Consider the following 26281-nt stretch of genomic DNA (forward strand, 5'->3'; position numbering starts at 1 on the left):
TGCCTCCCTGCTTCCAGGCTGTCTCTGGCAGAGAGGCTTCCCTCCAGAGCCATGAGGTCCTCATGCCACAGCTCCAGCTCTCTGCAGGCTACTCCTTCACTCCTCCATGCCCTGGTTTCCTGTTAGGACTGCCCTGCCCATGACTCTCTAAGTCATTTCTTGATTCAGTCTTTATTTGAAACTGCTGTGAACAGTTTCCTACCAGAACTCTGATACACGCCCAATCTCTAAAATATACACACTTCACACTAGACAAAAACTTGGAAATCTGAACATAAGTTTCTCAAGTGACCAGCTGTAAAATTTGTCATATTAACCATATCTTAGGGAATTTGTGAAGTAGGATCATGACACCTTCTCTAATGGGTTTTTGATAGGGATACAGTGATACTGTATTATAGACTCTGCAGATAGTAAGCATAAGGATGATGTTGGAAGACAGTGGAAAACTATCACCTATCTCCACAAGGAAAGAGTAGGAGAGCTGAACTGAAAAGATCTTGGTACAAATTGTGATTCTGCTACTTATTAGCTATATGACTCTGGGTAAGCCACATCAGAATCCCTTGGACCGCAAGGAGATCCAACCAGTCCATTCTGAAGGAGATCAGCCCTGGGATTTCTCTGGAAGGAATGATGCTAAAGCTGAAACTCCAGTACTTTGGCCACCTCATTAGAAGAGTTGATTCATTGGAAAAGACTCTGATGCTGGGACGGATTGGGGGCAGGAGGAGAAGGGGACGACAGAGGATGAGATGGCTGGCTGGATGGCATCACTGACTCGAGGGACATGAGTCTGAGTGAACTCCGGGAGTTGGTGATGGACAGGGAGGCCTGGCGTGCTGCAATTCATGGGGTCGCAAAGAGTTGGACACAACTGAGCGACTGAACTGAACTGAACTGAAGCCACATCAACCGTACACCCTGCTGCTTCCTTATCTATTGGATTCAGGGCACAGCACAGGGGAGTTCCCATCCACTGCCCACCTCTGCATGTCTAATCACAAGGCCCACTCACTCACACTGAAGACTGCAAACTTCATGTACTGATACCCACCTCTATCCAAACCTATGGATCACAAAAGAAGAAACATCATACCCTTTGACACACCCCTCTCAAAGATCTGAACATTAATGTACACTTAAGCTATTTCATATCTATATAAACTCTACCAAACAAATTAAGAATACATTTAAGAACAGGGAGCACATTTTCAAATACTGTTCATATTCTAAGCAATAGAAGAAATCTCAATATATTTCAAAGAATCACTGTACTCCTACCTAATGGAATAAAATTAAAAATAAATATGGAAGGATAGCTAAAAACAGAAAAAACTCATACTAAGATACTGACTTTCTTTCACATTCCTTCACATTCACCCAGACTTCTGGGATTGCAACTTCATATAGGAGGCTGAAGGAGGGCCAACACAATGCCTTCTGTTTTCTCTTTATAAAGATGTAGACATCTGTTGAAAGTGATGGGGGAAGCGTAGTTTAGCTTGAAGGGAGCTAAGAAGGCTCTAGAGAATTGTTCAGAGACACAGTAAACTAACCAGTGAAATAGATTTGTTGACAAAATGGAGTTGTACTCCTCAGGGCTTTCAGACTCTTCTCAACAATCTTATACAACTGTGCAGCCGTCACGTCCTTTAGATGAGAACGGTCCTACTCCCTGCTCTATCCTCCACAACCAGATGAAGGTTTCAGGGGTAAGTTTATGACTAAGTTCAACCAAGGAGAGTTCTGTTATTCATCTCTAGGTGAAAGAGCTCTTGTCTTCTGGGCAGTGCGCTGCGTAGATGTGATGCTAGTTTGCTACTCTGACATAAGCCAAGCTGAACACAAAGTCAAAATAATCAGGAGGGCAAGATAAAGCAGGTCTCCAGGGCTTCCCTGGTGGCTCAGTGGTAAAGAATCCACCTGCCAACATAGGAGACATGGATTTGATCCCTCGTCTGGGAAGATTCCACGTGCCTCGGAGCAACTAAGTCCATGCGTGACAACTACTGAGCCTGTGCTCTAGAGCCCGGGAGCCACAACTCCTGAAGCCCATGTGCTTAGAGATCGTGCTCCATAATAAGAGAAGCCACCGCAGTGAGAAGCCCTCACACTGCAACCAGAGGAGCCCCTGCTTGAAACAAGTGCTGCTGAGGATGCAGAGAAGGGGACCCTCATGCACTGCTGGAATGTACACTGGTACAGCCACAGTACGGTGGAAAACAGTAGGTAGGTTCCTCAAAAAATTAAAAATAGCACTACCATATGATTTAGCAATTCCACTTCTGGATACTTATCCAAATGAAAACACTAGCTCAAAGAGAGAGCTACAACTCCCTGTTCATTGCAGCATTATTTACAATAGCCAAAAAATGGAAACAACCGAAGTGTTACACACACACACATATTGGAAATTATTCAACCATTAAAAAAGAAAGGAATTCTGACATTTGTGACAACACCGATGGACACTGAAGGCATTATGCTAAGAGAAGTAAATCAGAGAGAGAAAGACAATGTATGAACTCATGTGTGGAACCTAAAAAACAACTAAACTCACAGGTGATGACTCAAGAGGGCATCTCAAGTTTAGACTTACTATAATAAGTGATAGAATACGATAATACTAAACCAAAAGGGAGGACAACAAGAAAAGCAGCTGTCATAAACATTATTAATTTTTTTTTTAAACAATATGACTGAATTGCCAGTCGTCCAACAAGGAAATGTGCTAATGTCACAAGTGTTTGGGGTCCTAGTTGTTATACATGTTGGTGATGACACTCCAAACCACTAAATTTAGTGAAAATTTATGGTTTTAATTTCATATACATGGAAAGCCCACTTTCACACAAAGAATCTTTTGAACATGAGTTTATATTTTTAAAGTAAATACCTGATAATTATTCTATCAAAATTTTATTAGACAAAGTCAAATATAAAACATGATTACTGGATTCACATACACACACGTATTTAAAAGAACATTTGGGGGACAACTGAAGAAATTTAACTATGGGCTTCATATTTAGCCCATATTAATTACTTTATGAGATAAAGTAATTATCTGGATGCCCAGTTAAATTTGAGTTTCACACTAACATCATATAATGTTGCATGGGACATACATACACTAAAAAACCATTATTTATCTGAAATTCAAGTTTATCTGGACTTTATTTTTATTTGCTAAATTGAGTGACCCTATTTTATATATCACTGCATCAACATTAAGAGAAAATACTTGCAAATGAAGCAAGAAGGGATTAATCTCCAAAATACACAAATAACTCATGCAGCTCAATGTAAAAAAAAAAAAAAAAAATCTAATCAAAAATAGCGGAAGATCTAAACAGACATTTCTCCAAAGAAAATATACAGATGGCCAACAGATACATGAAAACATGCTCAACACTGCTCATTATTAGAGAAATTCAAATCAAAACTACAATGAGAGGGACTTCCTTGGTGGTCCAGTGGCTAAGCCTCCCCTCCCACTGCAGAGGGCCTGGGTTCAATTGCTGGTCAAAGAACTAGATCCTACATGTTGCAGCTAAAGATCCCGCATGCCACAAGGAAGATGGATCAAAGATCCTGAGTGCAGCAACTAGGACCCGGCACAGCCAAATATATGTATTAAAAAAAAAAAACTACAATGAGGTACCACATCCTAACTGCCCGTCAGAATAGCCATCATCAAAAAGTCTACAAACAATAAATACTGGAGAGGGTGTAGAGGAAAGGGGACTCTCTTGCATTGTTGGTGGGAATGTAAATTGATATAGCCACTGTGGAGAATAGTATGCAGGTTCCTTACAAAACTAAAAACAGAACTACCATACGACCCAGCAATCCCACTACTGGGCCTATACCCTGAGAAAATCCAGGCATAATTCAAAATGACACATGTATCTCAATGTTCACTGTAGCACTATTTACAATAGCCAGGACATGGAAACAACCTAAATGTCAACTGTCTAGCAACAGATAAATGGATAAAGAGGATATGGTACAGGAACTTCCTTGGTGGCCCAGTGGTTAAGAATCTGCCTGCCAATGCAAAGGACACAGGTTCCATCCCCGGTCTGGGAAGATCCCACATGCCAGGGAGCAATTAAGCCCATGAGCTGCAACTACAGAAGCCTGAGCGCCCAGGACCCCATGCTCCGCAAGAGAGGCCACCACAGTGAGAAGCCCAAGCACTGCCACTTGAGAGTAGGCCCCATTCCCAGCAACTAGGGAAAGCCAGCCCAGCCAAAGATAAAATTAATTAATTTTCTTAAAAAAGAAGATATGGTACATACATACAGCGGAAAATTACTCAGCCATAAAAAGGAATGAAACTGGATCGTTTGTAGAGATGTGGATGGACCTAGAGTCTGTCATATAAAGTAAGTCAAAAAGAGAAAAATAAATGCTGTATATTAATGCATGTATGCGGAATCTAGAAAAATGGTATAGGTGAAACTATTTCCAGGGCAGGAATAGAGACACAGATGTAGCGAACAGACATGTTGACAACAGGTAGGGGAAGGGAAGGGTGGGACGAACTGGGAGATTAAGATTAACATATACACTACCATGTATAAAATAAACAGCTAGGGAGAATCTGCTGTATAGCATAGGCAGCTCAGCTCTGTGCTCCGTGAGAACCTAGATGCGTGGGAATGGAGGTAGAGGGGAAGGGAGGCCCAAGTGGGAGAGAATGTATGTATACATATAGTCTATTCACTTCCTCATACAGTAGAAACTAACACAATATTATAAAGCAATTATATTCCAATAAAAAATAAGTTTCTTGGTGTGACAACAGTAATATAGTTATACACGAAAAGGTCCTTGTTAGGAGATACATAATGATGTTTTTGGAGGTCAAGTGTTTCAATATTACAACTTATTTTCAGATGATTAAAGAGAAAATACTGAGAGAAAAAAACCCTAATGCAGCAAAATATTGATCATTTTAAGTGGTTTTAAGGGTACTGTTGAAATTTTTCAAAATAAAAAGTTGGGTAAAACAAAACACAAAATTTGTAAAAGTGATTAATTACTGTATTACTTTTACTTTTGAACTAAGTCTTAAATTATTCCAAAAGCATCTACATATTTGCATTTTAGACAATTGCTTTCAAAACTATTCCTTTAACTTCTGCAAAGTAAACATTTGTCATCCATCATTCCAAATATTTTTATTTAATCATTCTAACTTTATCCTTTGTCCCTTATAATATTAAAATTCAAGCATTAAAAATAATCCAAGGTGATTCTCATCAAAGCTGGAAATTAAAATAGCATGTCCTCCACCTTTCTGGGTTACTGTCCACTTGCTAGTCAAGCATAAGTTCCATTAGGACAATTAAGATAATAATGGTGGTGCTTTAAAATAAAGAGTTTTCAATTTGTTTAAAATGCAGGAATATTACTTTTCCTGCTTCTCCACACACCCCTCACCATTCCATTATTATCTCCCAAAATGACAGAATCAGAAACAATGATTCCAGCTGGAATGCTGAAGATAATTACATCTTTTAAAAACAAGCATTATATCATTCTCAACATAAACCACTGTTTGATAAAAGTAGATCACTTCAGGTTTCTAAGACGACCATTAAAACTAAAAAACTGAACTATATGTTAGCACCCATAAATTCTCTTTAAATGAAAATCTTTTTTTAAATGCCTTCAGCTGATTTGCAAAAGAACCCTTGTAACCTAAAGTACACCAATTTGTTCAGTTTACTAGTATAATTAAGCCTTTAAGTAGCTAAACAACTAGCAGGAGGGGGGGGGGGCGGTGAGTTTAAATCTCTAAAACAACTAGCCTAAGAAATGGCTCAATTTCTGATTACAACAGAATTCCAAGATGCAAATGACTTTTTAATGCTGCATGCATTCAAGCAACAAGCATTTCTAAGTGTCTATGCATGTCAGACAAATGAGCTAATTTCTTCAGCAAATCCCTCCAGTTTACTCACTCCTGACTGAATTCAAATTCTGGACTAGCTCAGGTGGGACCTACTCCAAGCCCACCACTTGTTCAGAGGGACATCTAGGACATAAGTATAATTTTCAAACTGACCTGGAGGTTATCAAAAGAAAGATGTGGAAAATATTCCAGTCTGAACCCAGTTGAGGTTCTGAATTTGAGGGATTCAAATGGCCATCCAGGCTTCTCCTGGATTTTCAAAGAACTTGCACTATGGAGGAAATGAGAACACAAACATGTCCACAAAGAAGCAAGTGAATGTAAACCTCACAAAAACACTGATACTCTCACACAGACATAAGGATAGGCTCATGAGCAACCGACTTCAGAGTCAGCAGAGAAGTATTTTGTGAATCTTCAGTGATTGCTTTGTTATTCATTCAAATCTTCCTTTTTTTTTTATTTATTTCAGAGACATGAATTGAACATGGAGCACCTACTTTGTATCAGGCAGTGAACTAAGTTCTGCAGATCTAGGCAATCCAGAAAGCATGACATGGCATGTACTAAAGGAATGTGTGGTCGCCAGGGAGGCCATGGGAGATGAGAGACAGGCAGCCTCAACAAAGACTCAGAGGCAAGAGAAGGTCCCTCTCTTGTCTAACAATCTTTAAGTAGCTTGTCACAGCTGGGGACAGCTGATAACAAAGACAGATGAGGCTGGTGAGAGGCAGGGACCAGGCTGGCTCTCAAGAACTATGTAGAACACGCTAATGAGTTTGTACTTTATCTGGAGGGCACTGGGAAACCTTAAGCAGGAGAATGGCCCAACCAGGTTCAGTTCAGTTTAGTCGCTCAGTCATGTCCGACTCTTTGCGACCCCATGAATCGCAGCATGCCAGGCATCCCTGTCCGTCACCAACTCCCAGAGTTCACTCAGACTCACGTCCATCGAGTCAGTGATACCACCCAGCCATCTCATCCTCTGTCGTCCCCTTCTCCTCCTGCCCCCAATCCGTCCCAGCATCAGAGTCTTTTCCAATGAATCAACTCTTCTAATGAGGTGGCCAAAGTACTGGAGTTTCAGCTTTAGCATCATTCCTTCCAGAGAAATCCCAGGGCTGATCTCCTTCAGAATGGACTGGTTGGATCTCCTTGCAATCCAAGGGACTCTCAAGAGTATTCTCCAACACCACAGTTCAAAAGCATCAATTCTTCAGTGCTCAGCCTTCTTCACAGTCCAACTCTCACATCCATACATGACCACTGGAAAAACCATAGCCTTGACTAGACGGATCTTAGTCGGCAAAGTAAAGTCTCTCCTTTAGAATATGCTATCTAGAAGGTTGGTCATAACTTTTATTCCAAGGAGTAAGCATCTTTTAATTTCATGGCTGCAGTCACTATCTGCAGTGATTTTGGAGCCCCCAAAATTAATTCTGACACTGTTTCCACTGTTTCCCCATCTATTTCCCATGAAGTGATGGGACTGGATGCCATGATCTTCGTTTTCTGAATGTTGAGCTTTAAGCCGGCTTTTTCACTCTCCACTTTCACTTTCATCAGGAGGCTTTTTAGTTCCTCTTCACTTTCTGCCATAAGGGTGGTGTCATCTGCATATCTGAGGTTATTGATATTTCTCCCGGCAATCTTGATTCCAGCTTGTGTTTCTTCCAGTCCAGCATTTCTCATGATGTACTCTGCATAGAAGTTAAATAAGCAGGGTGACAATATACAGCCTTGACATACTCCTTTTCCTATCTGGAGCCAGTCTGTTGTTCCATGTCCAGTTCTAACTGTTGCTTGCTGACCTACATACAGATTTCTCAAGAGGCAGGTCAGGTGGTCTGGTATTCCCATCTCTTTGAGAATTTTCCACAGTTTATTGTGATCCACACAGTCAAAGGCTTTGGCATAGTCAATAAAGCAGAAATAGATGTTTTTCTGGAACTCTCTTGCTTTTTCCATGATTCAGTGGATGTTGGCAATTTGATCTCTGGTTCCTCTGCCTTTTCTAAAACCAGCTTGAACATTAGGAAGTTCACGGTTCACGTATTGCTGAAGCCTGGCTTGGAGAATTTTGAGCATTACTCTACTAGCATGTGAGATGAGTGCAATTGTGCGGTAGTTTGAGCATTCTTTGGCATTGCCTTTCTTTGGGATTGGAATGAAAACTGACCTTTTCCAGTCCTGTGGCCACTGCTGAGTTTTCCAAATTTGCTGGCATATTGAGTGCAGCACTTTCACAGCATCATCTTTCAGGATTTGAAATAGCTCTACTGGAATTCCATCACCTCCACTAGCTTTGTTCGTAGTGATGCTTTCTAAGGCCCACTTGACTTCACATTCTGTTATAAATATCATTATTGATACAGCATGGATAATGAGAGGAAACTGAATGGGAGGAAACTGGAAGAAAAGGCAACGCTACCTGTATATGCTCTGCTGACAAGCCACCCCTGGCCAAGTAGCAGTGTGATTCGGGGAGAAATACTTACGGGGACTTTTTGTGGTTCGTCAGGGCAAAGATAACTGAAGGCAGCTCTGTGGTGCTTTTCATTGCCATGAAGGGACTACGGATGCATTGGAGCTATGCTTCACACTTCTGAGAAAGCTACACATGGCTGTGGCACTTTGGCCTGAAATGTACATTCAGTGTTCAGGTCCTAATATCTGCACATCTCCACTGGAGATGATAGCATGGGTTAGAAGTGCTTTTTCTTTATAGTTCTCTCATTTCCAAATAGAGGTTTTCACTCAGCCAAAAACCTTTTACTAAGATATTTCCTATGCTTTGCTGAGTATTTTCTGAGCTCATAATACCCCTTCCTCAGTCTATTTATAAGAAGCAAATGCTGAGTTAGTATTATATTATTAGGGAAAGTTATAATTTCCTTAAAATTATTTTTTAAAATCAACTAACCTATTGAAATATCTCACAATTACACTTAAAGGTACACTTATGGAACATTATAAATAGGCTAAACTGGAGAAAATATTGACCACCTGGTTACTTAGCTTTTAGCTTTATCAAATCTTTATATTTTGACATATTTATTCCAAAATTTAAAAAAAATTGGATACAGTTGATGCCCCCCATTTTGTGCCCTTCTTCCTCAGAGTGAACATTTCATTTTAAAAATATGTTTTGATTTACTTATCTTTTTGTGGCATCTACTACTTATCCCCCCAAAACAGACTCTTCTTTGACCATTTTTCTACCAGCTTGATTTTTTTTTCTCTTTTTGGTAGGAGTTCTTTATATATTCTAGATAGCAATCTACAGTCAATTTTTTTATTTTCAATTGGAGGATAATTGCTTTACAATATTGTGTTGGTTTCTTGCCATACGTCAACACAAATAAGCCATAGGTATACATATGTCAGCTTTCTTTCGAACCTCACTCCCACCTCCCTAAGTCAATTATTTTTGATGCAAATATTTTCTCCCAGTCTGTGGTCTGCCTTTTAACCTTTCTAGAGTGCTTTTCGTTGACTGTAAGTTTTAAATTTTAGTAGGGTCAAATGTATCCATCTTACCTTTATAATTTAAGCTTTCACATCTTGTGTAAGTGGGTCTTCCCTTCCCCACGGTCACAAAAATAAATCCTCTATATTTTATTCAAGAAGTTTTAAAGTTTCCCTTTAAGTTTAGGACACTGATTCTGTGGAATCTATGTTTATGTTCAGAAAAGTAGATATCTAATTTTACTTTTCACAAAGATAATCAATTGTGTCATCCCTGTTTACTGACTAGACCATCTTTTTCCACTGATTTTCAGTGCCAATTCAATGGTTTATCAGGTCTCCATGTATTCTATTTTGTTCCACTTGTCTGTATGTCTATATAATAAGTGATCAGTGAATATTTCTGTTGACTAGAGGCAGATATATATATAGGAAAGTAACAGAAAATTAGACTGGAAACCTAGACTAAGTACATTTCTGGTAGAACTTTGAATACTATTACTGGTCTCCCACCACCCTCAAATCCAGTCAGGAAGCAGTCATCCATCTATAGCAGGGGTCAGCAAGTTATGGCCTGTGGGCTAAATCCAGCCTCACCTCTGTTTTTATAAATAAATGTTTATCAAAATACATTTATTTATGTATTGTCCGTGGCTACTTTGACTACAATGGCAGAACTGAAGAGCTGTGACAGAGATCATACAGCCCCTAAAACCTGAAGGATTTCCTACATGGTCCTTTACAGAAAATGTTCACCAGCCCCTGATCTAAAGACCTGACCAAAATCTCAACGTAGATCCCATGGCTCTAATGCCTCTTTATGGCCTACATAATTCTGCTGCCATAACCAAAGTAGTCAGTTTTGGCTGACAATGACAATAAAATTCCTACTTAAGACATTAGGGTTATTCCCCCTTTCTTTCAATTTACTTTAAGGAATTTATAAAAGATATTCTCATCTAGTGAGGGGGTGTGGGGGAGAAATGGATGAAGGCAGTCCCAAAGTACAAACTTCTAGTTATAAGATAAATAACAGGGATATAATGTACAACATGATTAATATAATTAATACTGATACATGTTATATGTGAAAGTTGTTTGGAGAGTGAATCCTGAGAGTTATTATCACACACACAAAATTTGTTTTCTTTGTTTTATTTTGTATCTACATGAGATGATGGATGTTCACTGGACTTCAATGGTAATCATTCCACCATGCATGTAAGTCAGGTGGTGCTAGCAGTAAAGAACCCACCTGCCAATGCAGGAGACACAGAGATGCAGGTTTGATTCCTAGGTTGGGAAGATCCCCTGGAGGAGGAAATGGCAACCCATTCCAGTATCCTTGTCTGGAGGATCCCACTGACAGAGGAGCCTGGCAGGCTACAGTCCATAAGGCTGCAAAGAGTCTGACACGACTGAAGCGATTTAGCACTCACACATGCATGTAAGTCAAATCAGTATGGTCTACACCTCAGTTATATAGTGCTATATGTCAAATATATCTCAATAAAACTGGAAGAAAAAAACAAAAATAGACATTCTCATCTACACTGACAGCATAATTTTACCTCTGGAACCATGACAAAATTTAAAATGTAATTGAATACATTTGTTAATTATTCTGGAGATGGAAGCAGGCCCATTATATTCTCTTTCTCAAATTTCAGACATAAATGAGTCTTTGGCATGTGTTAAGTTCCCAAAAAACAATGCAGTTTGACTCCCAAACTTGCTTCCTTACAGATAAAGCTGTCATTGGGTTAGGACATAATCTTTTGCTTTGGCTTTCATAAAAATTTGATACACAAAAAAATATACATTTAAAAATATTTCTGGTCTTTAATAAAGCTGTAGTGATAGATATCTATTCCAAAGTCAATGCTGCTTATTATATTCTAAAGGCTAAATTACCAGAGAACAGGGAAGCTTTACCTAAATCACACTGCTCAACCTACTTCACCTATAGGAAATGTCAGTTTTAAGAAAAGAAACGGAGAGAGTAAGGGCTCACCTCCTTAGCTAGAGGAGAGAATGGAGAAACTGAGGAAAACCCAGCAAACTGGCTAGTCTTGGATAAATAACTGAAGGGAGCCAAACAATGGGTCTCCTGCATCTCCCGAGAGAAAAGTCCACAGCACAGCATTCCAGGTATCTAGCTCACGGCTGCCAGGTGCGAGGAGCCAGATCAGAGAAAGCACCTAGACCTTATACCAGCTGAATTCAAGGCAGTGCAGGTCATTTCTACCTGCTACATGCATTGTTCTTAGGAGAGTAAGGACAGGTATCCAAATCAAAGACTATAATAGGTTGTAAAAGAAAGTCTGAAATAATAATTTCTCATTAGGGAAAAACAAAATTATTCTGTGGTGAGCAGGAGAAAAGGAAAAGGAATTTTGACCCCTGCACCCCTTCCCAGTTCCCAGATCTCTTGGGCTATGGTGTCTCCTCCCCAGAGATGGAAAAAATCTGGCTGCCTATATACCCCTGATTAATGGAAACAGAAATTTTCAGAGCAGCTCCACACTCTGTTTAATTCTTTCCCTCCATGACTCTAGAAATGCTTGATTTGGCTGTGTAAAAGTAATACTAATTATAGTGATTTACATGAACTACTTACCATTTATGCCTAATTACCTCACAGCACAATAACAATTATGCATACATTAAATGTGTCAGATTAACCTGGCTGTAAGTTTTATTTGATAACAAAAGTAAAATGTTCATAAATGCTCATTCTTCCTAGTTTGTTGCTCATATAGCATGGTCATCTACTCGTAACTTTTTCAAATTTTTACTAGAGAAGACATTTGTGACATAGGTAGGTGAAAGCAGCCTAATAGTCTGCCACCAATTCTCCTCACTGATAATAACTCCAGCATTTTGCGAAGAATGTGCATTTTATTCTAACATTATGGCTTACCCTTACAGAACGTTTCTTAGGAGTACAATTTAAGTCTACCAGAGTGAATATTTAAACATCTGTACCAAAAACAAAGTCAAATCTGCACATATGCTAACTGAAATTCAGTCAGACAAAGACCATCCTGTATGTTCTCACTTACAGGAATAATTTTACAAGAGCCTAACTCATAGGATGGTGGTTATCAAGAGCTGTGGGGCAGGGGAATTGGTGAAATATTGGTCAAAGGGTACAACCTCCCAACTATAAGATCTAATGTGCAGCATGGTGACTATTATTAATAATACAGTAGTATATTAATATTTGAAAGTTGTCAGAAGAGTAGATCTTAAATGTTTTCACCACAAAGAGAAATAGTAATTATGTCAGGGGATACGCTGCTGCTGCTGCTAAGTCACTTCAGTCGTGTCCGACTCTGTGCGACCCCACAGATGGCAGCCCACCAGGCTCCCCCGTCCCTGGGACTCTCCAGGCAAGAACACCAGTGTGGGTTGCCATTTCCTTCTCCAATGCATGAAAGTGAAAAGTGAAAGTGAAGTCGCTCAGTCATGTCCAACTCTTAGCAACCCCATGGACTGCAGCCCACCAGGCTCCTCCGTCCATGGGATTTTCCAGGCAAGAGTACTGGAGAAGGGTGCCATTGCCTTCTCCAATGTCAGGGGATATAGGGGTTAACTAATTTTATTATCGAATCATTTAGCAATGTACTCAGGTATGAATCATCACACTGCACAATTTAAACTTAGATATGTTATCTGTCAATAGTATCTCAATAAAGCTGGGGGAAGAATCAAATGTCCATGAAACTGTAAACCCTATTTATGAAAATCAAAAATTCTACATACTGGACTTCCCTGGTGGCTCAGTGGTAAAGAATCAGATTGCCAATGCAGGAGACATGGGTTTGACCCTGGTCCAGAAAGGTCCCACACGCTGAAGAGAAACTAAGACCGTACACCATGAACGTTGAGCCTGTGTCCTAGAGCCCAGGAACTGCAACTACTGAGCCCTGAGGCCACGTGCCGTAACTACTGGAGCCCACATGCCCTAGAGCCTGTGCTCTGCAACAAGAGAAGCCACCACAAGGAGAAGCCCACACACTGCAACTAGAGAGGAGCCCCATCTCACAGTAAGGAGAGAACAGCCCACACAGCAACAAAGATCCAGCACAGACATAAACAACATTAGTAAAAAAAAAAAACAAAAGAAAAAGGGATTCTACACCACTAACAAAGTTCTATTGCTGGAAAATCTAACAGTTTAAATTTTCACTTCTCTGATAATTGGCATGTCAGTATTTTTAGAAGAAATAGTCTTGTGGCATCTTTATAATCTTCAAAACTGAAGTTTTACATGTTCTATTCAGACTAAATTTGCTATTTGGGTCTTCTGCAATGCTAAATATTTTGTGGGCTTAAGAAATGACAGGACAAATAAAAAAGATGTTGATCAATCTACTAAATATTCATTCACAAATGCATTGGGATTAACAAATATAAGCTTTCACTAGACACATTAGAAACTACCTGACTTGTCCAATTTCCTCCTTACATAAGAATTACACAATAAAACAGGGGCCTCTAGATAGTAAAGTATTGCATTTATTTACTGCTAAATAGCTGTCTATTTAGAGGCAGATTCAGCATAGCCAATTCATATATATATCAAAGGTGGAATAAGACAAAAAGTCATGAGAGAAATTTTAACTTTCAGATAACAACAAAAATCTGGTAGTTAAAACATCTTGTCTCCTGGCTAGGACACATAACAAAGTTGTTAATTTATTTGGAAGACCTCCTGTAATGCAAACTATAATTAAATATGCAGTACTTAAGCAATCTATGTTTTCCAAACTTCTTACTTCTTGATTCACCCATAAACTTTTGAGAACACAAGAGAAAGAGAAAATGTTGGCCATCAAAAGGGATAATTCATCATTATTTCCCATAACCATTGTGCTGGACTAGCCAACACACCCTGGCGCCCAGCCTCACAGTACACTTCTGAGGGAAACTGCCCTGCTCACAGGAGCACTGGGTAGCACCTTATACAGAGAGCCAGGCTTTGTGTTGACTAGCAGCCCCTGGAAAACTGGTGTGAAACTTCTGCCCAAACAGGGATGAAGGGTTTGGGTGGCCTCTCAGATTCTTCCTCGGGAACTTAAACCACAGATACAGGAAAAGAAATGAGAAGCTGGTAGGATGAACAGAGTGGGAAAGAGAATGGGGAAAAGGAGCAAAGAGTAAACAGATCACTCTTTATGAATGGCAGGGCACTGGAGAATCAACAGGGACCACTTCCTGCAAGTCATCAGAGCTTTCAGAGCCACTGTGCTCAGGTGCTCAGTCATGTCTGACTCTGCAACCCCGTGGACTGTTGCCTGCCAGGCTCCTCTATCCAAGGAATTCTCCAGGAAAGAAAATTGGAGTGGGTTGCCATTTCCTCCTCCAGGGAATCTTCCCAACCCAGGGACTGAACCCATGTCCCTTGCATCTTCGGCATTGGCAGGTGGATTTTTTACCACTGCACCACCTGACGATGGTGCCAAAAGCTGGTGCAGGCTCTATGAGGCCTGGCTGAGTGATGGAGATGCCCTTTGTTGCTATTTTCTTTTATAATCTTGTTCTACATCTCCATTTCTTTCTCAAGCCTAAATAAATAATACTTCATTGTTTTTAACCAAAACATGTTAATACAATGCAGTGTTTCTCCTTACATAAAAATAAAACCATTTTGTTACATTCTCAAGTGCTTTTTAAAAAGTAAAATTACTTTCAGTAGAACTTACAAATAAAGTACTATTGTTATAGTTATATTGTTATTGTTATATTGTTATACAGTACCTTTCTTATAAAGACCTTATAATAAAAGGATATTTGTGTTAAGGGGGGTAAGTAGTTTGGTCAGTCGATTAAAGGAAAACTAGTTTCTTGGGTTGAACCATAATATCCCTCATAATTCAAGGATCACGCCACTGATAACAGAGCTTCTATAGCAGGACAAGGAATGAGAGTTTCTCCTGTTGTTTCAGAATTTCAGCTAAAACTCAAAGCTGAGGACAAGAGAAACAGGTCTCCCTATACACTGCAGAGAGGCACTAGTTGTATATATGCAGGGATTCCTTAAAAAGAGGGGGGTCATCAGAAAACAGCCCCACAACCAAAGTAATCAAGGTAGAAAATTGTTAGCTGGGTAAACAATTCTGTGGCATTTTCCCTGGATGAACCAACCTCATGTCAAGTGCAAGGGGTCCCCAAGAGAAACATCCAAACAGATTAGAATGAAGGCAAAATGGGCATCCTCTCCCCAGCTGGATGCTCACTTATGTTGAGAAAATCTGCAGACAGCTACCCAAGTAGGGTGTGAAAGAGTTCACAGAACAACCTGACATGTATGTGTCCCCAGGAACGCAGGGGCACACAGAACAGACACTGGTGTTTGCTTCTTAAATCTGCAGAAGTCCAAGGGCAGGAGACTGACTGAAGCTGCCCACGCAGGAGGGTTTGGAGAAAGGAGGTGTGTTACTTGGGGGTGGTCTCAGTAGACACCACAAAGGTGACCTGGCTAGAGCTGTCCTGAAAGGACCCCACTGAAGAAGGCTAAGTGCAAGGGCAAGGCCATCCCCGCACCACAGGGTCGTGCTGTGAGATGTTTGCTCCTTAGACTCATAGGAGGTTGGTCACAGTGACGCAGCAGGGAGGTCCTCATAGGAGTCCTGAAGAACGCACACAATGCTCCTCACAGAGAGCTAGCACGTCAGCATCTACCACACAAATGGCCCTTAACTGGCCACTCAAGACTCTGCTGTTTCACTCTAATCGTCTATCTCCCGCATTCTGACCCTAGGGAAGCCAAGCTAGCAGAGAGAGGAGAAGGGGAGAGAAAAAAGAACAAGTCACTCCTTCTTCTCTGCTACTGATCCCAGGCCAGGCCTGAGCTAGAGCGAGGGGGAAGCTTTGAATTGCATACAAGTTTTCACTGTAACTGGTATTTAGGTATTCTTTTTACTACCTCAGTATGAAGCTATTTGAATCCCCTTGAAGGTAAAAGAAAGCTATAGAACATCAAGAGGTCAGAAATGGGGATCCAACAGAGCTGGTTTAAAGGAACTGGAAGGAAATTTTCAAGCTCTTTCATGAGTGTACCCAACTGCATTTAATCTAGTTTTAAAATGCTCACACTTTTAACTATTCCATCTTTAACATGACACAAATCTTACCTTAGAAAAAAGGCCTTCTTCCTCTATCCTGTATCCTTTAAGGTCCTCATGCAGTTTCTGCAGACACTGTATGACTCTTCTTTGATGTTCATCATCTTTTAGCTCACGAGCTTTGATCAGAAAGTCATAGTGGTCCAATGGCCCATGGCAAACAGCTAAAGCTTTTGAATAAGCCTCTGTAGCAGCAGTTGGAGACATACTCTCAGGGGGCTGAACTGAATAGGCTATAAACAAATACATATATATATGTAAGATTTAAGACTTTCTGAAATGAAGGTATTTCATAGTGCTTGATACTCTTTCTTAAAACTTTTAACCTATTACAACTGTACATATTTGAGCAGCTGTTGTAAAAATCATTTTGATGAAAACCATAATATAAAACACATTTTGAGGACTTCTCCGGTGGTCCAGTGATTCATACTCTGTGTTCCCAACGCAGGGGGTCTGGTTGGATCCCTGGTTAGGGAACTAGATCTCACATGCTACAACTAAGACTCAGAGCAGCCAAATAAATATATAATTATTTTTAAAACATACACATTTTGTACAATAAATATATAAATGATTGACTCAATTTAATAAACCCCAAACTCAGAACCTATCACTATAACCCCTCTTCTAGGAAGCCTTTGTGTGTGTGTTTAGTCACTCAGTCATGTTCTGCTCTTTGTGACCCCAGGGACTGTAGGCTACTCGGTCCATGGGATTCTCCAGGCAAGAATACTGGAGTGGGTTGCCATGCCCTCCTGCAGGAGATCGTCCCAACACAGGGACTGAACCCAGGTCTCCCACATTGCAGGTGGATTCTTTACTGTCTGAATCACCAGGGAAGCCCTCTAAGAAGCCTAACCCCCTCTACAGTGACAGCTTTACCTCCACTCCACTGAATGCCACCAAGGTTCATCGCATCCTTCCCCACAGCAGATGTGGTGCCTGTCTTTGCATTAGGCCTAAATCTGGTTCTTTACTACCAACGCAGAGACTTAGAGACTAGTCGCAAAGGGTTTTCTGTTGCCTCTTAATCCCTATCCAAAACAACACAGCATTCAGACGTTACCATGTTGAATTCAGTTCTCTGCTTACAAGATTCCTTCTCTTTTTCCATTACCTTTAGGTTGAACACAAAGAGATGAGAGACAAGAAGAGTGTTTCAAAGCAGAAAACTGATTATCTGTGGTAAGGTCCAGTTATAACTCCATTCCTTATTTGGGGCAGGTTCAACTGGCACATTTTTAGGCAAAGATTTTGCAAGGATATTTTGCCAGAGTTTATCTTGTTTCATTGAATAACATGTTTCCTTTGTTTCAATAATATGAAAATTACTTAATTTAGGAAAAAAATTAAGTCACAACATTATTTTCCTCTTTTTCTAAGAAAGGAAAAAAAAAATCCTTAAATATACTGTGACTGTTGAGGATAGGGCAGGGCTATCCCCTAATAACTGTTCTCCCTTTCTAAACAGGGGTTTTAGCTGGGTACAAGTCAGCCCAGTAAAATATTCCATACCCTGGTCTCTCTGGCAGCAAGGATGGCCACGTGACTAACGGGATGTAAGCTGAAATTTGTGCGCTCTGCTCCGGAGCACTTAAAGGGAAAGGGCAAATTCCCCTCCTCTCTTTCCCTCCCCTCCCTCTGTCTGGAAAGAAAGTGCCATGGCTGCAGCTGGAAGAGCCAACCTGGCAAGGAGAGGCACACAGAATGCTGAGCAAAGCAGAGCAAAGTTCCCCAACAATGCTGAGCTGCCAAACCAGCTCTGGACCACCTGCCTGGATTTTTATGTAAAATAAACGTCTATCTTGCTTTTCAAGCAGTGTATTTTGGGGTCTCTTTGTTACAGAGGCCTAAATTGTACCCTAACTAATACATGGGGCTTACAGCCTGCAATAGAGAACCAAACTAAGGGTCTCCTGGGATCCTAGGCCTCATAGGACCAAGGACAAGGTTTGGGTTCATGCTGAAACTGAAGGCACAGGTTTAGAGTTCCGCAGAGGTTTCCAGCGATTTGAGACGTTTACCAGGGTGGTATAAGAAACATACTTGCAGTTTGTCCACAGTCCCTGGCACAGAGCTCATAAAATCCTTGGAATTTCCTAAGTGATAGAGCATCTTTTATTATTCATAATGAGCCTCTTTCTATCACACATATGCTAATGAACTCAGGGAAGGTCCTGAAAATAGTCTCAGGACAGGGCTGGTTCCCAGAAAGACCAAGTGTTTAGAAAGTTGGAACTTTCAGTCCCATCCACCAACCTATGAGGGCAAGGGAGGCTGGAGATTAAACTCTATAAACACTCTTGAACAATAAGATTTGGAGAGCAGCCAGGATGGTGAACACCTCAAGGGAAAGTGACGTATCCAGAGAGAGCATGGAAGCCCCGTCCCTTTCCCCGTGCATCCCTTCCATTTGCCTTCCATTTACCCTTTATATACAAACTGATAAACATAGTTAAAGTGTTTCTGAGTTCTCTGACCATTACTAGAAAATTATCAAACTTAGCTAATTATCAACCCCCTGAATTTGAATTCAGCCACGCAGAAGGGTGGGAAGCAGGGCAGCACAGTTGCAGCTGGCCTCTGAAGTGGCACCATTTTTATGGGATTGGCCCTTTAACATGTGGGAGCTGATGCTACTACCTTCAGGTAGATAGTGTCGGTATCCACTACTGGATACCCAGTAGTGTTGGAGGATTTGAGACCCTCACAACCAGGGAAAATGCTCTTTTCCACTCCCTGTAATCAACTAAGTAAAATACCTAAGATAATGCTAATTTCCTTCTCCATCCCCAAACCCCTTCCCCAGACTGCAACCAGATCCTCAGCCAATCAATCATCAATGCTACCCAATTTTCTGCGTGTATGTTAGTCGCTCAGTTGTGTCTGACTCTTTGCAACTCTGTGGACTGTAGCCCACCAGGCTCCTCCATCCATGGGATTTTCCAGTGGCAATCCACTGGAGTGGGTTGCCATTTCCTTCTCCAGGGGATCTTCCCAACCCAGGGATCAAACCCAAGTTTCTCACATTGCAGGCAGACTACCGTCTGAGCCACCAGAGAAGCTCTCTACACAATTTTACATCCTAAAGTCTTTCTAATCCATTCCCTCCTCCTTTTTCATATAACCATTCCAGCCGAGGCTCTTAATTATCTCTGTCTTGGTCTCCCTGCCACTGATCATCTCCAACCTCAAATTTATCTTGATCACAATCTCTTAAAAATATATCTTCCATCAACAACAGAAATGATCCTGCTAAAATCCAAATGTGATTTTACCACTATTTGGCTTAAAATTCATCTCACTGTTTAAAGAAGTGATTTTCAAATGTAATTTTAACAGCAGCACCTTTTTTATATACAAAACCTTCCATCGGATCCTAAATTTACTTAAGAGAAAAGAAGAAAGGGGTAACAAAGTCCCATCCTCTTCACATCTCCCTCATTCTCACATCCATATCCCTTCATTTCCAAAGTAGCCCCTAAGGCCTCTTCCCCACCTTATAGGATCACATTAAGTGAGAACAGTGCACAGAAAAGAGTTAACACAGCAGGCCTCCGACTGCAGAGCTTAGAAATGCCTGCTTGCAAAAGTGGGACCTTGACTGGGAGCTTGAATTCCCAGAGGGTTCCCATCAATCCCAGAAATAGTAAGAGTGACTCACTGTGACTAAATGCTTATATTATATATAAGCAATATGGTTTATGCGGAACACCTAGTTTCCTTCTACAAGTCTGGAATTTTGGCACAGGCTACGCAGAGGGTGAGCTTCCCAGGTGGCACTAGTAGTAAAGAACCCACCTGCCAATTCAGGCGGTATAAGAGATGCAGGTTTAATCCCTGGGTAGGGAAGATCCCCTGACAGAGACCATGGCAACCCACTCCAGTATACTTGCCCATGGAAAGAGGAGCCTGGTGGGCTACAGTCCATAGGGCTGCAGAGTCAGACACGACTGAAGCCACTAAGCATGCACGCATGGACAGGCAGAGGGTGCGTCCATAACTACCAGTCGACCCTAGGCCTTGAGTCTCTAATGAATCTTCCTAATAGACAACATTTCACACCTGTTGTCAAAGTTGCTGGAGGTATTAACCATGTTCTGTTTGACTCCACTGAAAGAAGATGCTTATACGCTTCTAATTTTTTCCCAAACTTTCCCCCACATGCCTTTTCCCTTTGCTGATTGTGCTTTGTATCCTTTCACTATAATAAATGGTAGCCTTGAGTACAACTATATTCTGAGTCCTCTGAGTCTTTTAGTAAATCCCCAGAGGGTAGTCTTAAGGGGATCCCCAACACACATGGTGTTCTCATTCTGAGGTTCAAGGAATCAATAAACACAGAAAAAGCATTTGACAAAAACTAACACCCATTCATGATAAGAACTCTCAGTAAACTAAGAATAGAGGGAACTTCCTTATCTTGATAAAGAATATCTACAAAAACCCTATAGCTAAAAATATACTTAAGAGTAATAGCCTAGAAATTTCCCACTAAGATCAAGAACAAGTAAAGGATGTCCCCTCTCTTCACTCCATATCAACACAGCATTAAATAATGCCATAAGATAAGAAGAGGAAATAAAAGGTATGCAGATTGAAAAGGAAGAAATAAAATGTCTGTTCCCAAATGACATGATTGTCTACATAGAAAATACAAAAGAAACAACAAAATAAGACTCCTAGGACTAACAAGCAATTCCAATAAGGTTATAAGATACAAGGTTAATATACAAAAGACAATCACTTTCATATATGCCTGCAGTGAAAAGTGGAAGGTAAAATTAAAAACAATAGCATTCAAGGACTTCCCTGGTGGTCCAGTGGTAAGATTCTCCACTCCCAATAGAGGGAGCCCAGGTTCAATGCCTGGTCATGGAACTTGCGATCCCCCATGCCACAGCTAAAGATTCCCACACACCACAATGTAAGATCAAAGATCTTGTGTGCCACAACTAAGACCAGCATAGCTGAATTAATAATTTTTTAAAAAAATATTACTTACATTAGCACTCCCAAAAATGAAATACTAAGGTATAAATCTAACAAAATAGGTAAAAGATCTATATGCAGAAAATGACAGAACACTGATGAACAAAATCAAAGAACTTAAAAATGGAGAAATATTGTATGCTCACGGATAGACTAAATATTGTCAAAATGTCAGTTCTTCCCAACTTGATCTACAGATTCTCAATTAAAATTCTGGCAAGTTATTTTGTGGATACTGACAAAATAAGTCTAAAGTTTAAATGAAGAAGCAAGAGAGACCCAAAATAACCAACACAATACCAACAGAGAACAAAACTGGAGGACACTACCCAACTTCAAGGCCTACTATAAAGCTACAATAATCATTATAGCACCATACTGCCAAAAGAATAGACAAACAGATCAATAAAACAGAACAGAGAGTCCAGAAATGTAGCCACATACATATATTCAATTAATTTCGACAGAGGAGTAAAGGTAATAAAGTGGAGCAAAGATAACCTTTTCAATAAATGATGCTGGAACAACAGCACATCCACATGCAAAAAAGTGAATCTAGACACAGACCTTACACTTCACAAAAATTAACTCAAATTGCTTCATAGGGGGTCTTCCTTGGCGGTCCAGTGCCTAAGACTGCACTCCCAATGCAGGGGGGCCCAGGTTCAATCCCTAGTCAGGGAACTAGATACCACATGCCTCAATCAAGAGTTCATATGCCACAACTAAGACCAGGTGCAGCCAAATAAATATTTTTTTTTTAATGCATCATAGGACTAAATATAAAAAACCAAACTATAAAATTCTTAGAAGATATCATGCAATACAGGCAAAACCTAGATGATCTTGTGTACCGTTTTAACTTTTTAGATACAATACCAAAGGTACAATTCATGAGAGAAATCATTGGTAAGCTAGACTTAGTTCAGTTCAGTTCATTCGCTCAGTTGTGTCCCGACTCTTTGCGACCCCATGAATCGCAGCACGCCAGGCCTCCCTGTTCATCACCAACTCCCAGAGTTCACTCAGACTCACATTCATCGAGTCCGTGATGCCATCCAGCCATCTCATCCTCTGTCGTTCCCTTCTCTTCTTGCCCCAAATCCCTCCCAGCATCAGTCTTTTCCAATGAGTCAACTCTTCGCGTGAGGTGGCCAATGTACTGGAGTTTCAGCTTTAGCATCATTCCTTCTGAAGAAATCCCAGGGCTGATCTCCTTCAGAATGGACTGGTTGGATCTCCTTGCAGTCCAAGAGACTCTCAAGAGTCTTCTCCAACACCACAGTTCAAAAGCATCAATGCTTCGGCGCTTAGCCTTCTTCACAGTCCAACTCTCACATCCATACATGACCACAGGAAAAACCATAGCCTTGACTAGACGGACCTGAGTCGGCCAAGTAATGTCTCTGCTTTTGAAGATGCTATCTCGGTTGGTCATAACTTTTCTTCCAGGGAGTAAGTGTCTTTTAATTTCATGGCTGCAGTCACCATCTGCAGTGATTTTGGAGCCCCTCAAAATAAAGTCTGACACTGTTTCCACTGTTTCCCCATCTATTTCCCATGAAGTGATGGGACCAGATGCCATGATCTTCGTTTTCTGAATGTTGAGCTTTAAGCCAACTTTTTCACTCTCCACTTTCACTTTCATCAAGAGGCTCTTTAGTTCCTCTTCACTTTCTGCCATAAGGCTGGTGTCATCTGCATATCTGAGGTTATCGATATTTCTCCCAGCAATCTTGATTCCAGCTTGTGTTTCTTCCAGTCCAGCATTTCTCATGATGTACTCTGCATAGAAGTTAAATAAGCAGGGTGACAATATACAGCCTTGACGGACTCCTTTTCCTATTTGGAACCAGTCTGTTGTTCCATGTCCAGTTTTAACTGTTGCTTTCTGACCTGCATACAGATTTTTCAAGAGGCAGGTCAGGTGGTCTTGTATTCCCATCTCTTTGAGAATTTTCCACAGTTTATTGTGATCCACACAGTCAAAGGCTTTGGCATAGTCAATAAAGCAGAAATAGATGTTTTTCTGGAACTCTCTTGCTTTTTCCATGATTCAGTGGATGTTGGCAATTTGATCTCTGGTTCCTCTGCCTTTTCTAAATCCAGCTTGAACATCTGGAAGTTCACGGTTCACGTATTGCTGAAGCCTGGCTTGGAGAATTTTGAGCATTAGTTTACTAGCATGTGAGATGAGAGCAATTGTGCGGTAGTTTGAGCATTCTTTGGCATTGCTTAATTAAAAACTTAATTAAAGACTTAATTAAAAACTTCAATTCTGCAAAAGGCAATGGCATGGTCTCATAAGAAGACAAGCCACAGACTGGTAGAAAATATTTGCCAAAGACCCATCTGATAAAAGACTATTTTCCAAAACACACAAAGAACTCTAAAAACTCACTAGAAAACAATCTGATTAAAAACTGGGCTAAAAACTTTAACAGAAACCTCACCAAAGAAGATACACATATGACAAAGAAGCATATGGAAAGATCTCCACATCATACGCCATCACAGAAATGCAAATTAAAAGAACAATTAGATACCACTACACGCCTATTAGAATGGCCAAAATCCAGAACACTGACAAACACTGGCCAGGATGTGGAGCAACAGGACTTCTCTTTCTTAATGAGCATGCAAAATGGTACAGCCACTTTAAAAGACAATTTGGTGGTTTGTTACAAAACTATACTCTTATCATACAATCCAACAATTATGTTCCATAGTATTTACCCACAGAAGCTGGAAACTTACGTCCACAAAAACCTGCACACATATATTTATAGCATCTTTATTCATAATTGCCATAACTTAGAAACAATCAAGATGTCCTTCAGAAGGAGAATGGATAAATAAACTGGCACACCCTGGAAATGGAATATTACTCAGCACTAAAAAGAAATGAGTCTATCAAGCCATGAAAACATAAAAAAAAAAAAAAACGTAAAAGCATGTAACTAAGTGAAAGATCAATTTGAAAAAGCTATATACTATAAGGTCCTATATCCTAATTATACAACAATGACATTCTAGAAAAGGCAAAACTGTGAAGATAGTAAAAAGATCAGCAGTAGAAAAAGGAAGCAAGTAGATAGGAAGAAGGTGTGAATAGGCAAAACACAGAGGATTTTTAGGGTAGTGGAAATACCTTAAAATATACTATACTGATGAATATATGTCATTATACATTTGTCCATATTCGTAGACTGTACCACACCAAGAGTGAACCCTACTGTAAACTATGGACTTCTGATGATGATGCTGAGTCAAATGGAGGTTCATCAACTGTAACAAATGTACCCCTCTGGATGGGACAGTGATAATGGGGACATGCTGAGGGGGAGGCAGGGGGTATCTGGCAAATCTCTGTACCTTTCTCTAAATTTTGCTGTGAACCTAAAACTGCTCTTAAAAAAATAATAAAGTCTTTTTAAAAAGAAAGAGAATCAGTCAGGCAAGATGCTCAAGGCTGAAAGATTGGCCAGCTTAGGCCTGGATAGCAGCTGTATAAATTGAAACACAAAAGACTTCTCAAAAGCTGTACTAAATTAAATCTGTTACTACATCAGTGTACACAAATTATGTGATGCTGCTGCCATATTATTTTGATTTGTATTAATTTGCCTTATTGTACTCCAAATGGACAGTGGGAAAATGCCATTCTGAAGATCCACACACTAATCCACAAACATAAATGGGAGATTTAGAGGAAAAAAAAAAAAACTCAACTGTTTTAATACCTCAATTTTCTACCTTATTTCACTACTCTCTCCTAAACTAAGTTTTAGGAAGATTCTACTATACTCCATTGCCCACCTGCTATAAGATTTAGTCCATATCATGATATTTAACGTCTGAACAATCTATTATAATTTTCTAGATAGTATTCTAACAATTACATCTATTTTTCTCCCTAAGGAAAAAGAAATTAGTTTCTCCAGGCTTTAACAGGTTTATTTGTTATTACTTCAGCTACCCCTCCACCATGGAGAAGGAAATGCCAACCCACTCCAGTATTCTTGCCTGGAGAATCCCACGGACGGAGGAGCCTGGTAGGCTACAGTCCATGGGGTCGCAAAGAGTCGGACACGACTGAGAGACTTCACTTTCACTTCACTTTCATCCCTCCACCGACTTTTTTTTAATGAACATAAGCTTAAGATTTTACTGTCTTCATAAAAAAATAAAAGATGAAGCTTAGGACTGGACCACTTAGCCCTTTTATATCCTCCCAGTTCAAAATGCTTGCAGGCCTTAACGGTCAGCACTCTAAATTTGCAGCACTTTCTAGGCTCAATGAATTCAAGCCTCAGCACAATCACTTTTTGTAATTTTAGCCTTTTTTCCAGAAAAGCAGCTCAATCTGCCCATCATAGCCTCTCTGCTTCCTGTCATAAGACCACTTTTCCTAGGCATTCAAAGAATCCTTGCCCTTCTTGTCCTGTGTCACTTTGTGGGTTTAATGCTTGGCACACTTCTTATAGAAGTCCAGCAAGTTTTAAGAACACAAATCACGTCTGTTTGTTGCAGGGGCACTACCGGCGGGAAAAGAAGGAAGTTCCCCAATATTTAAGATTTCATCTTAAAACAGAGATTTAGAACAAAAAAATATTTAAGTTCTGCACTCTTAAAGTCTATGCTAACATGTTCCACTTAAATAATCTCACTGCATTAATAGTATAAACCACAATTACGCTCTTTTGGGGCTTCCCACCTGGCTCCATGGTAAAAAAATCCACTAATGCAGGAGAAG

At 40.2% G+C, this 26281-nt stretch overlaps 1 protein-coding gene across 2 annotated transcripts in view; it reads right to left on the reverse strand.

Annotated features, from left to right (window-relative positions):
* The window catches only part of AFG1L (AFG1 like ATPase), a 195694-nt gene that overhangs the window by 153803 nt on the left and 15610 nt on the right, over positions 1-26281 (reverse strand). For both annotated transcript variants that reach the window (XM_068985371.1, XM_068985370.1), the window contains exon 2: positions 16540-16763. In XM_068985371.1, the coding sequence (XP_068841472.1) occupies positions 16540-16763 (224 nt within the window). The remainder of the gene's footprint in view (positions 1-16539; positions 16764-26281) is intronic.

This window comes from Capricornis sumatraensis, chromosome 13 (genome assembly GCF_032405125.1).
Source record: "Capricornis sumatraensis isolate serow.1 chromosome 13, serow.2, whole genome shotgun sequence".
NCBI classification, from domain to species: Eukaryota; Metazoa; Chordata; class Mammalia; order Artiodactyla; family Bovidae; genus Capricornis; species Capricornis sumatraensis.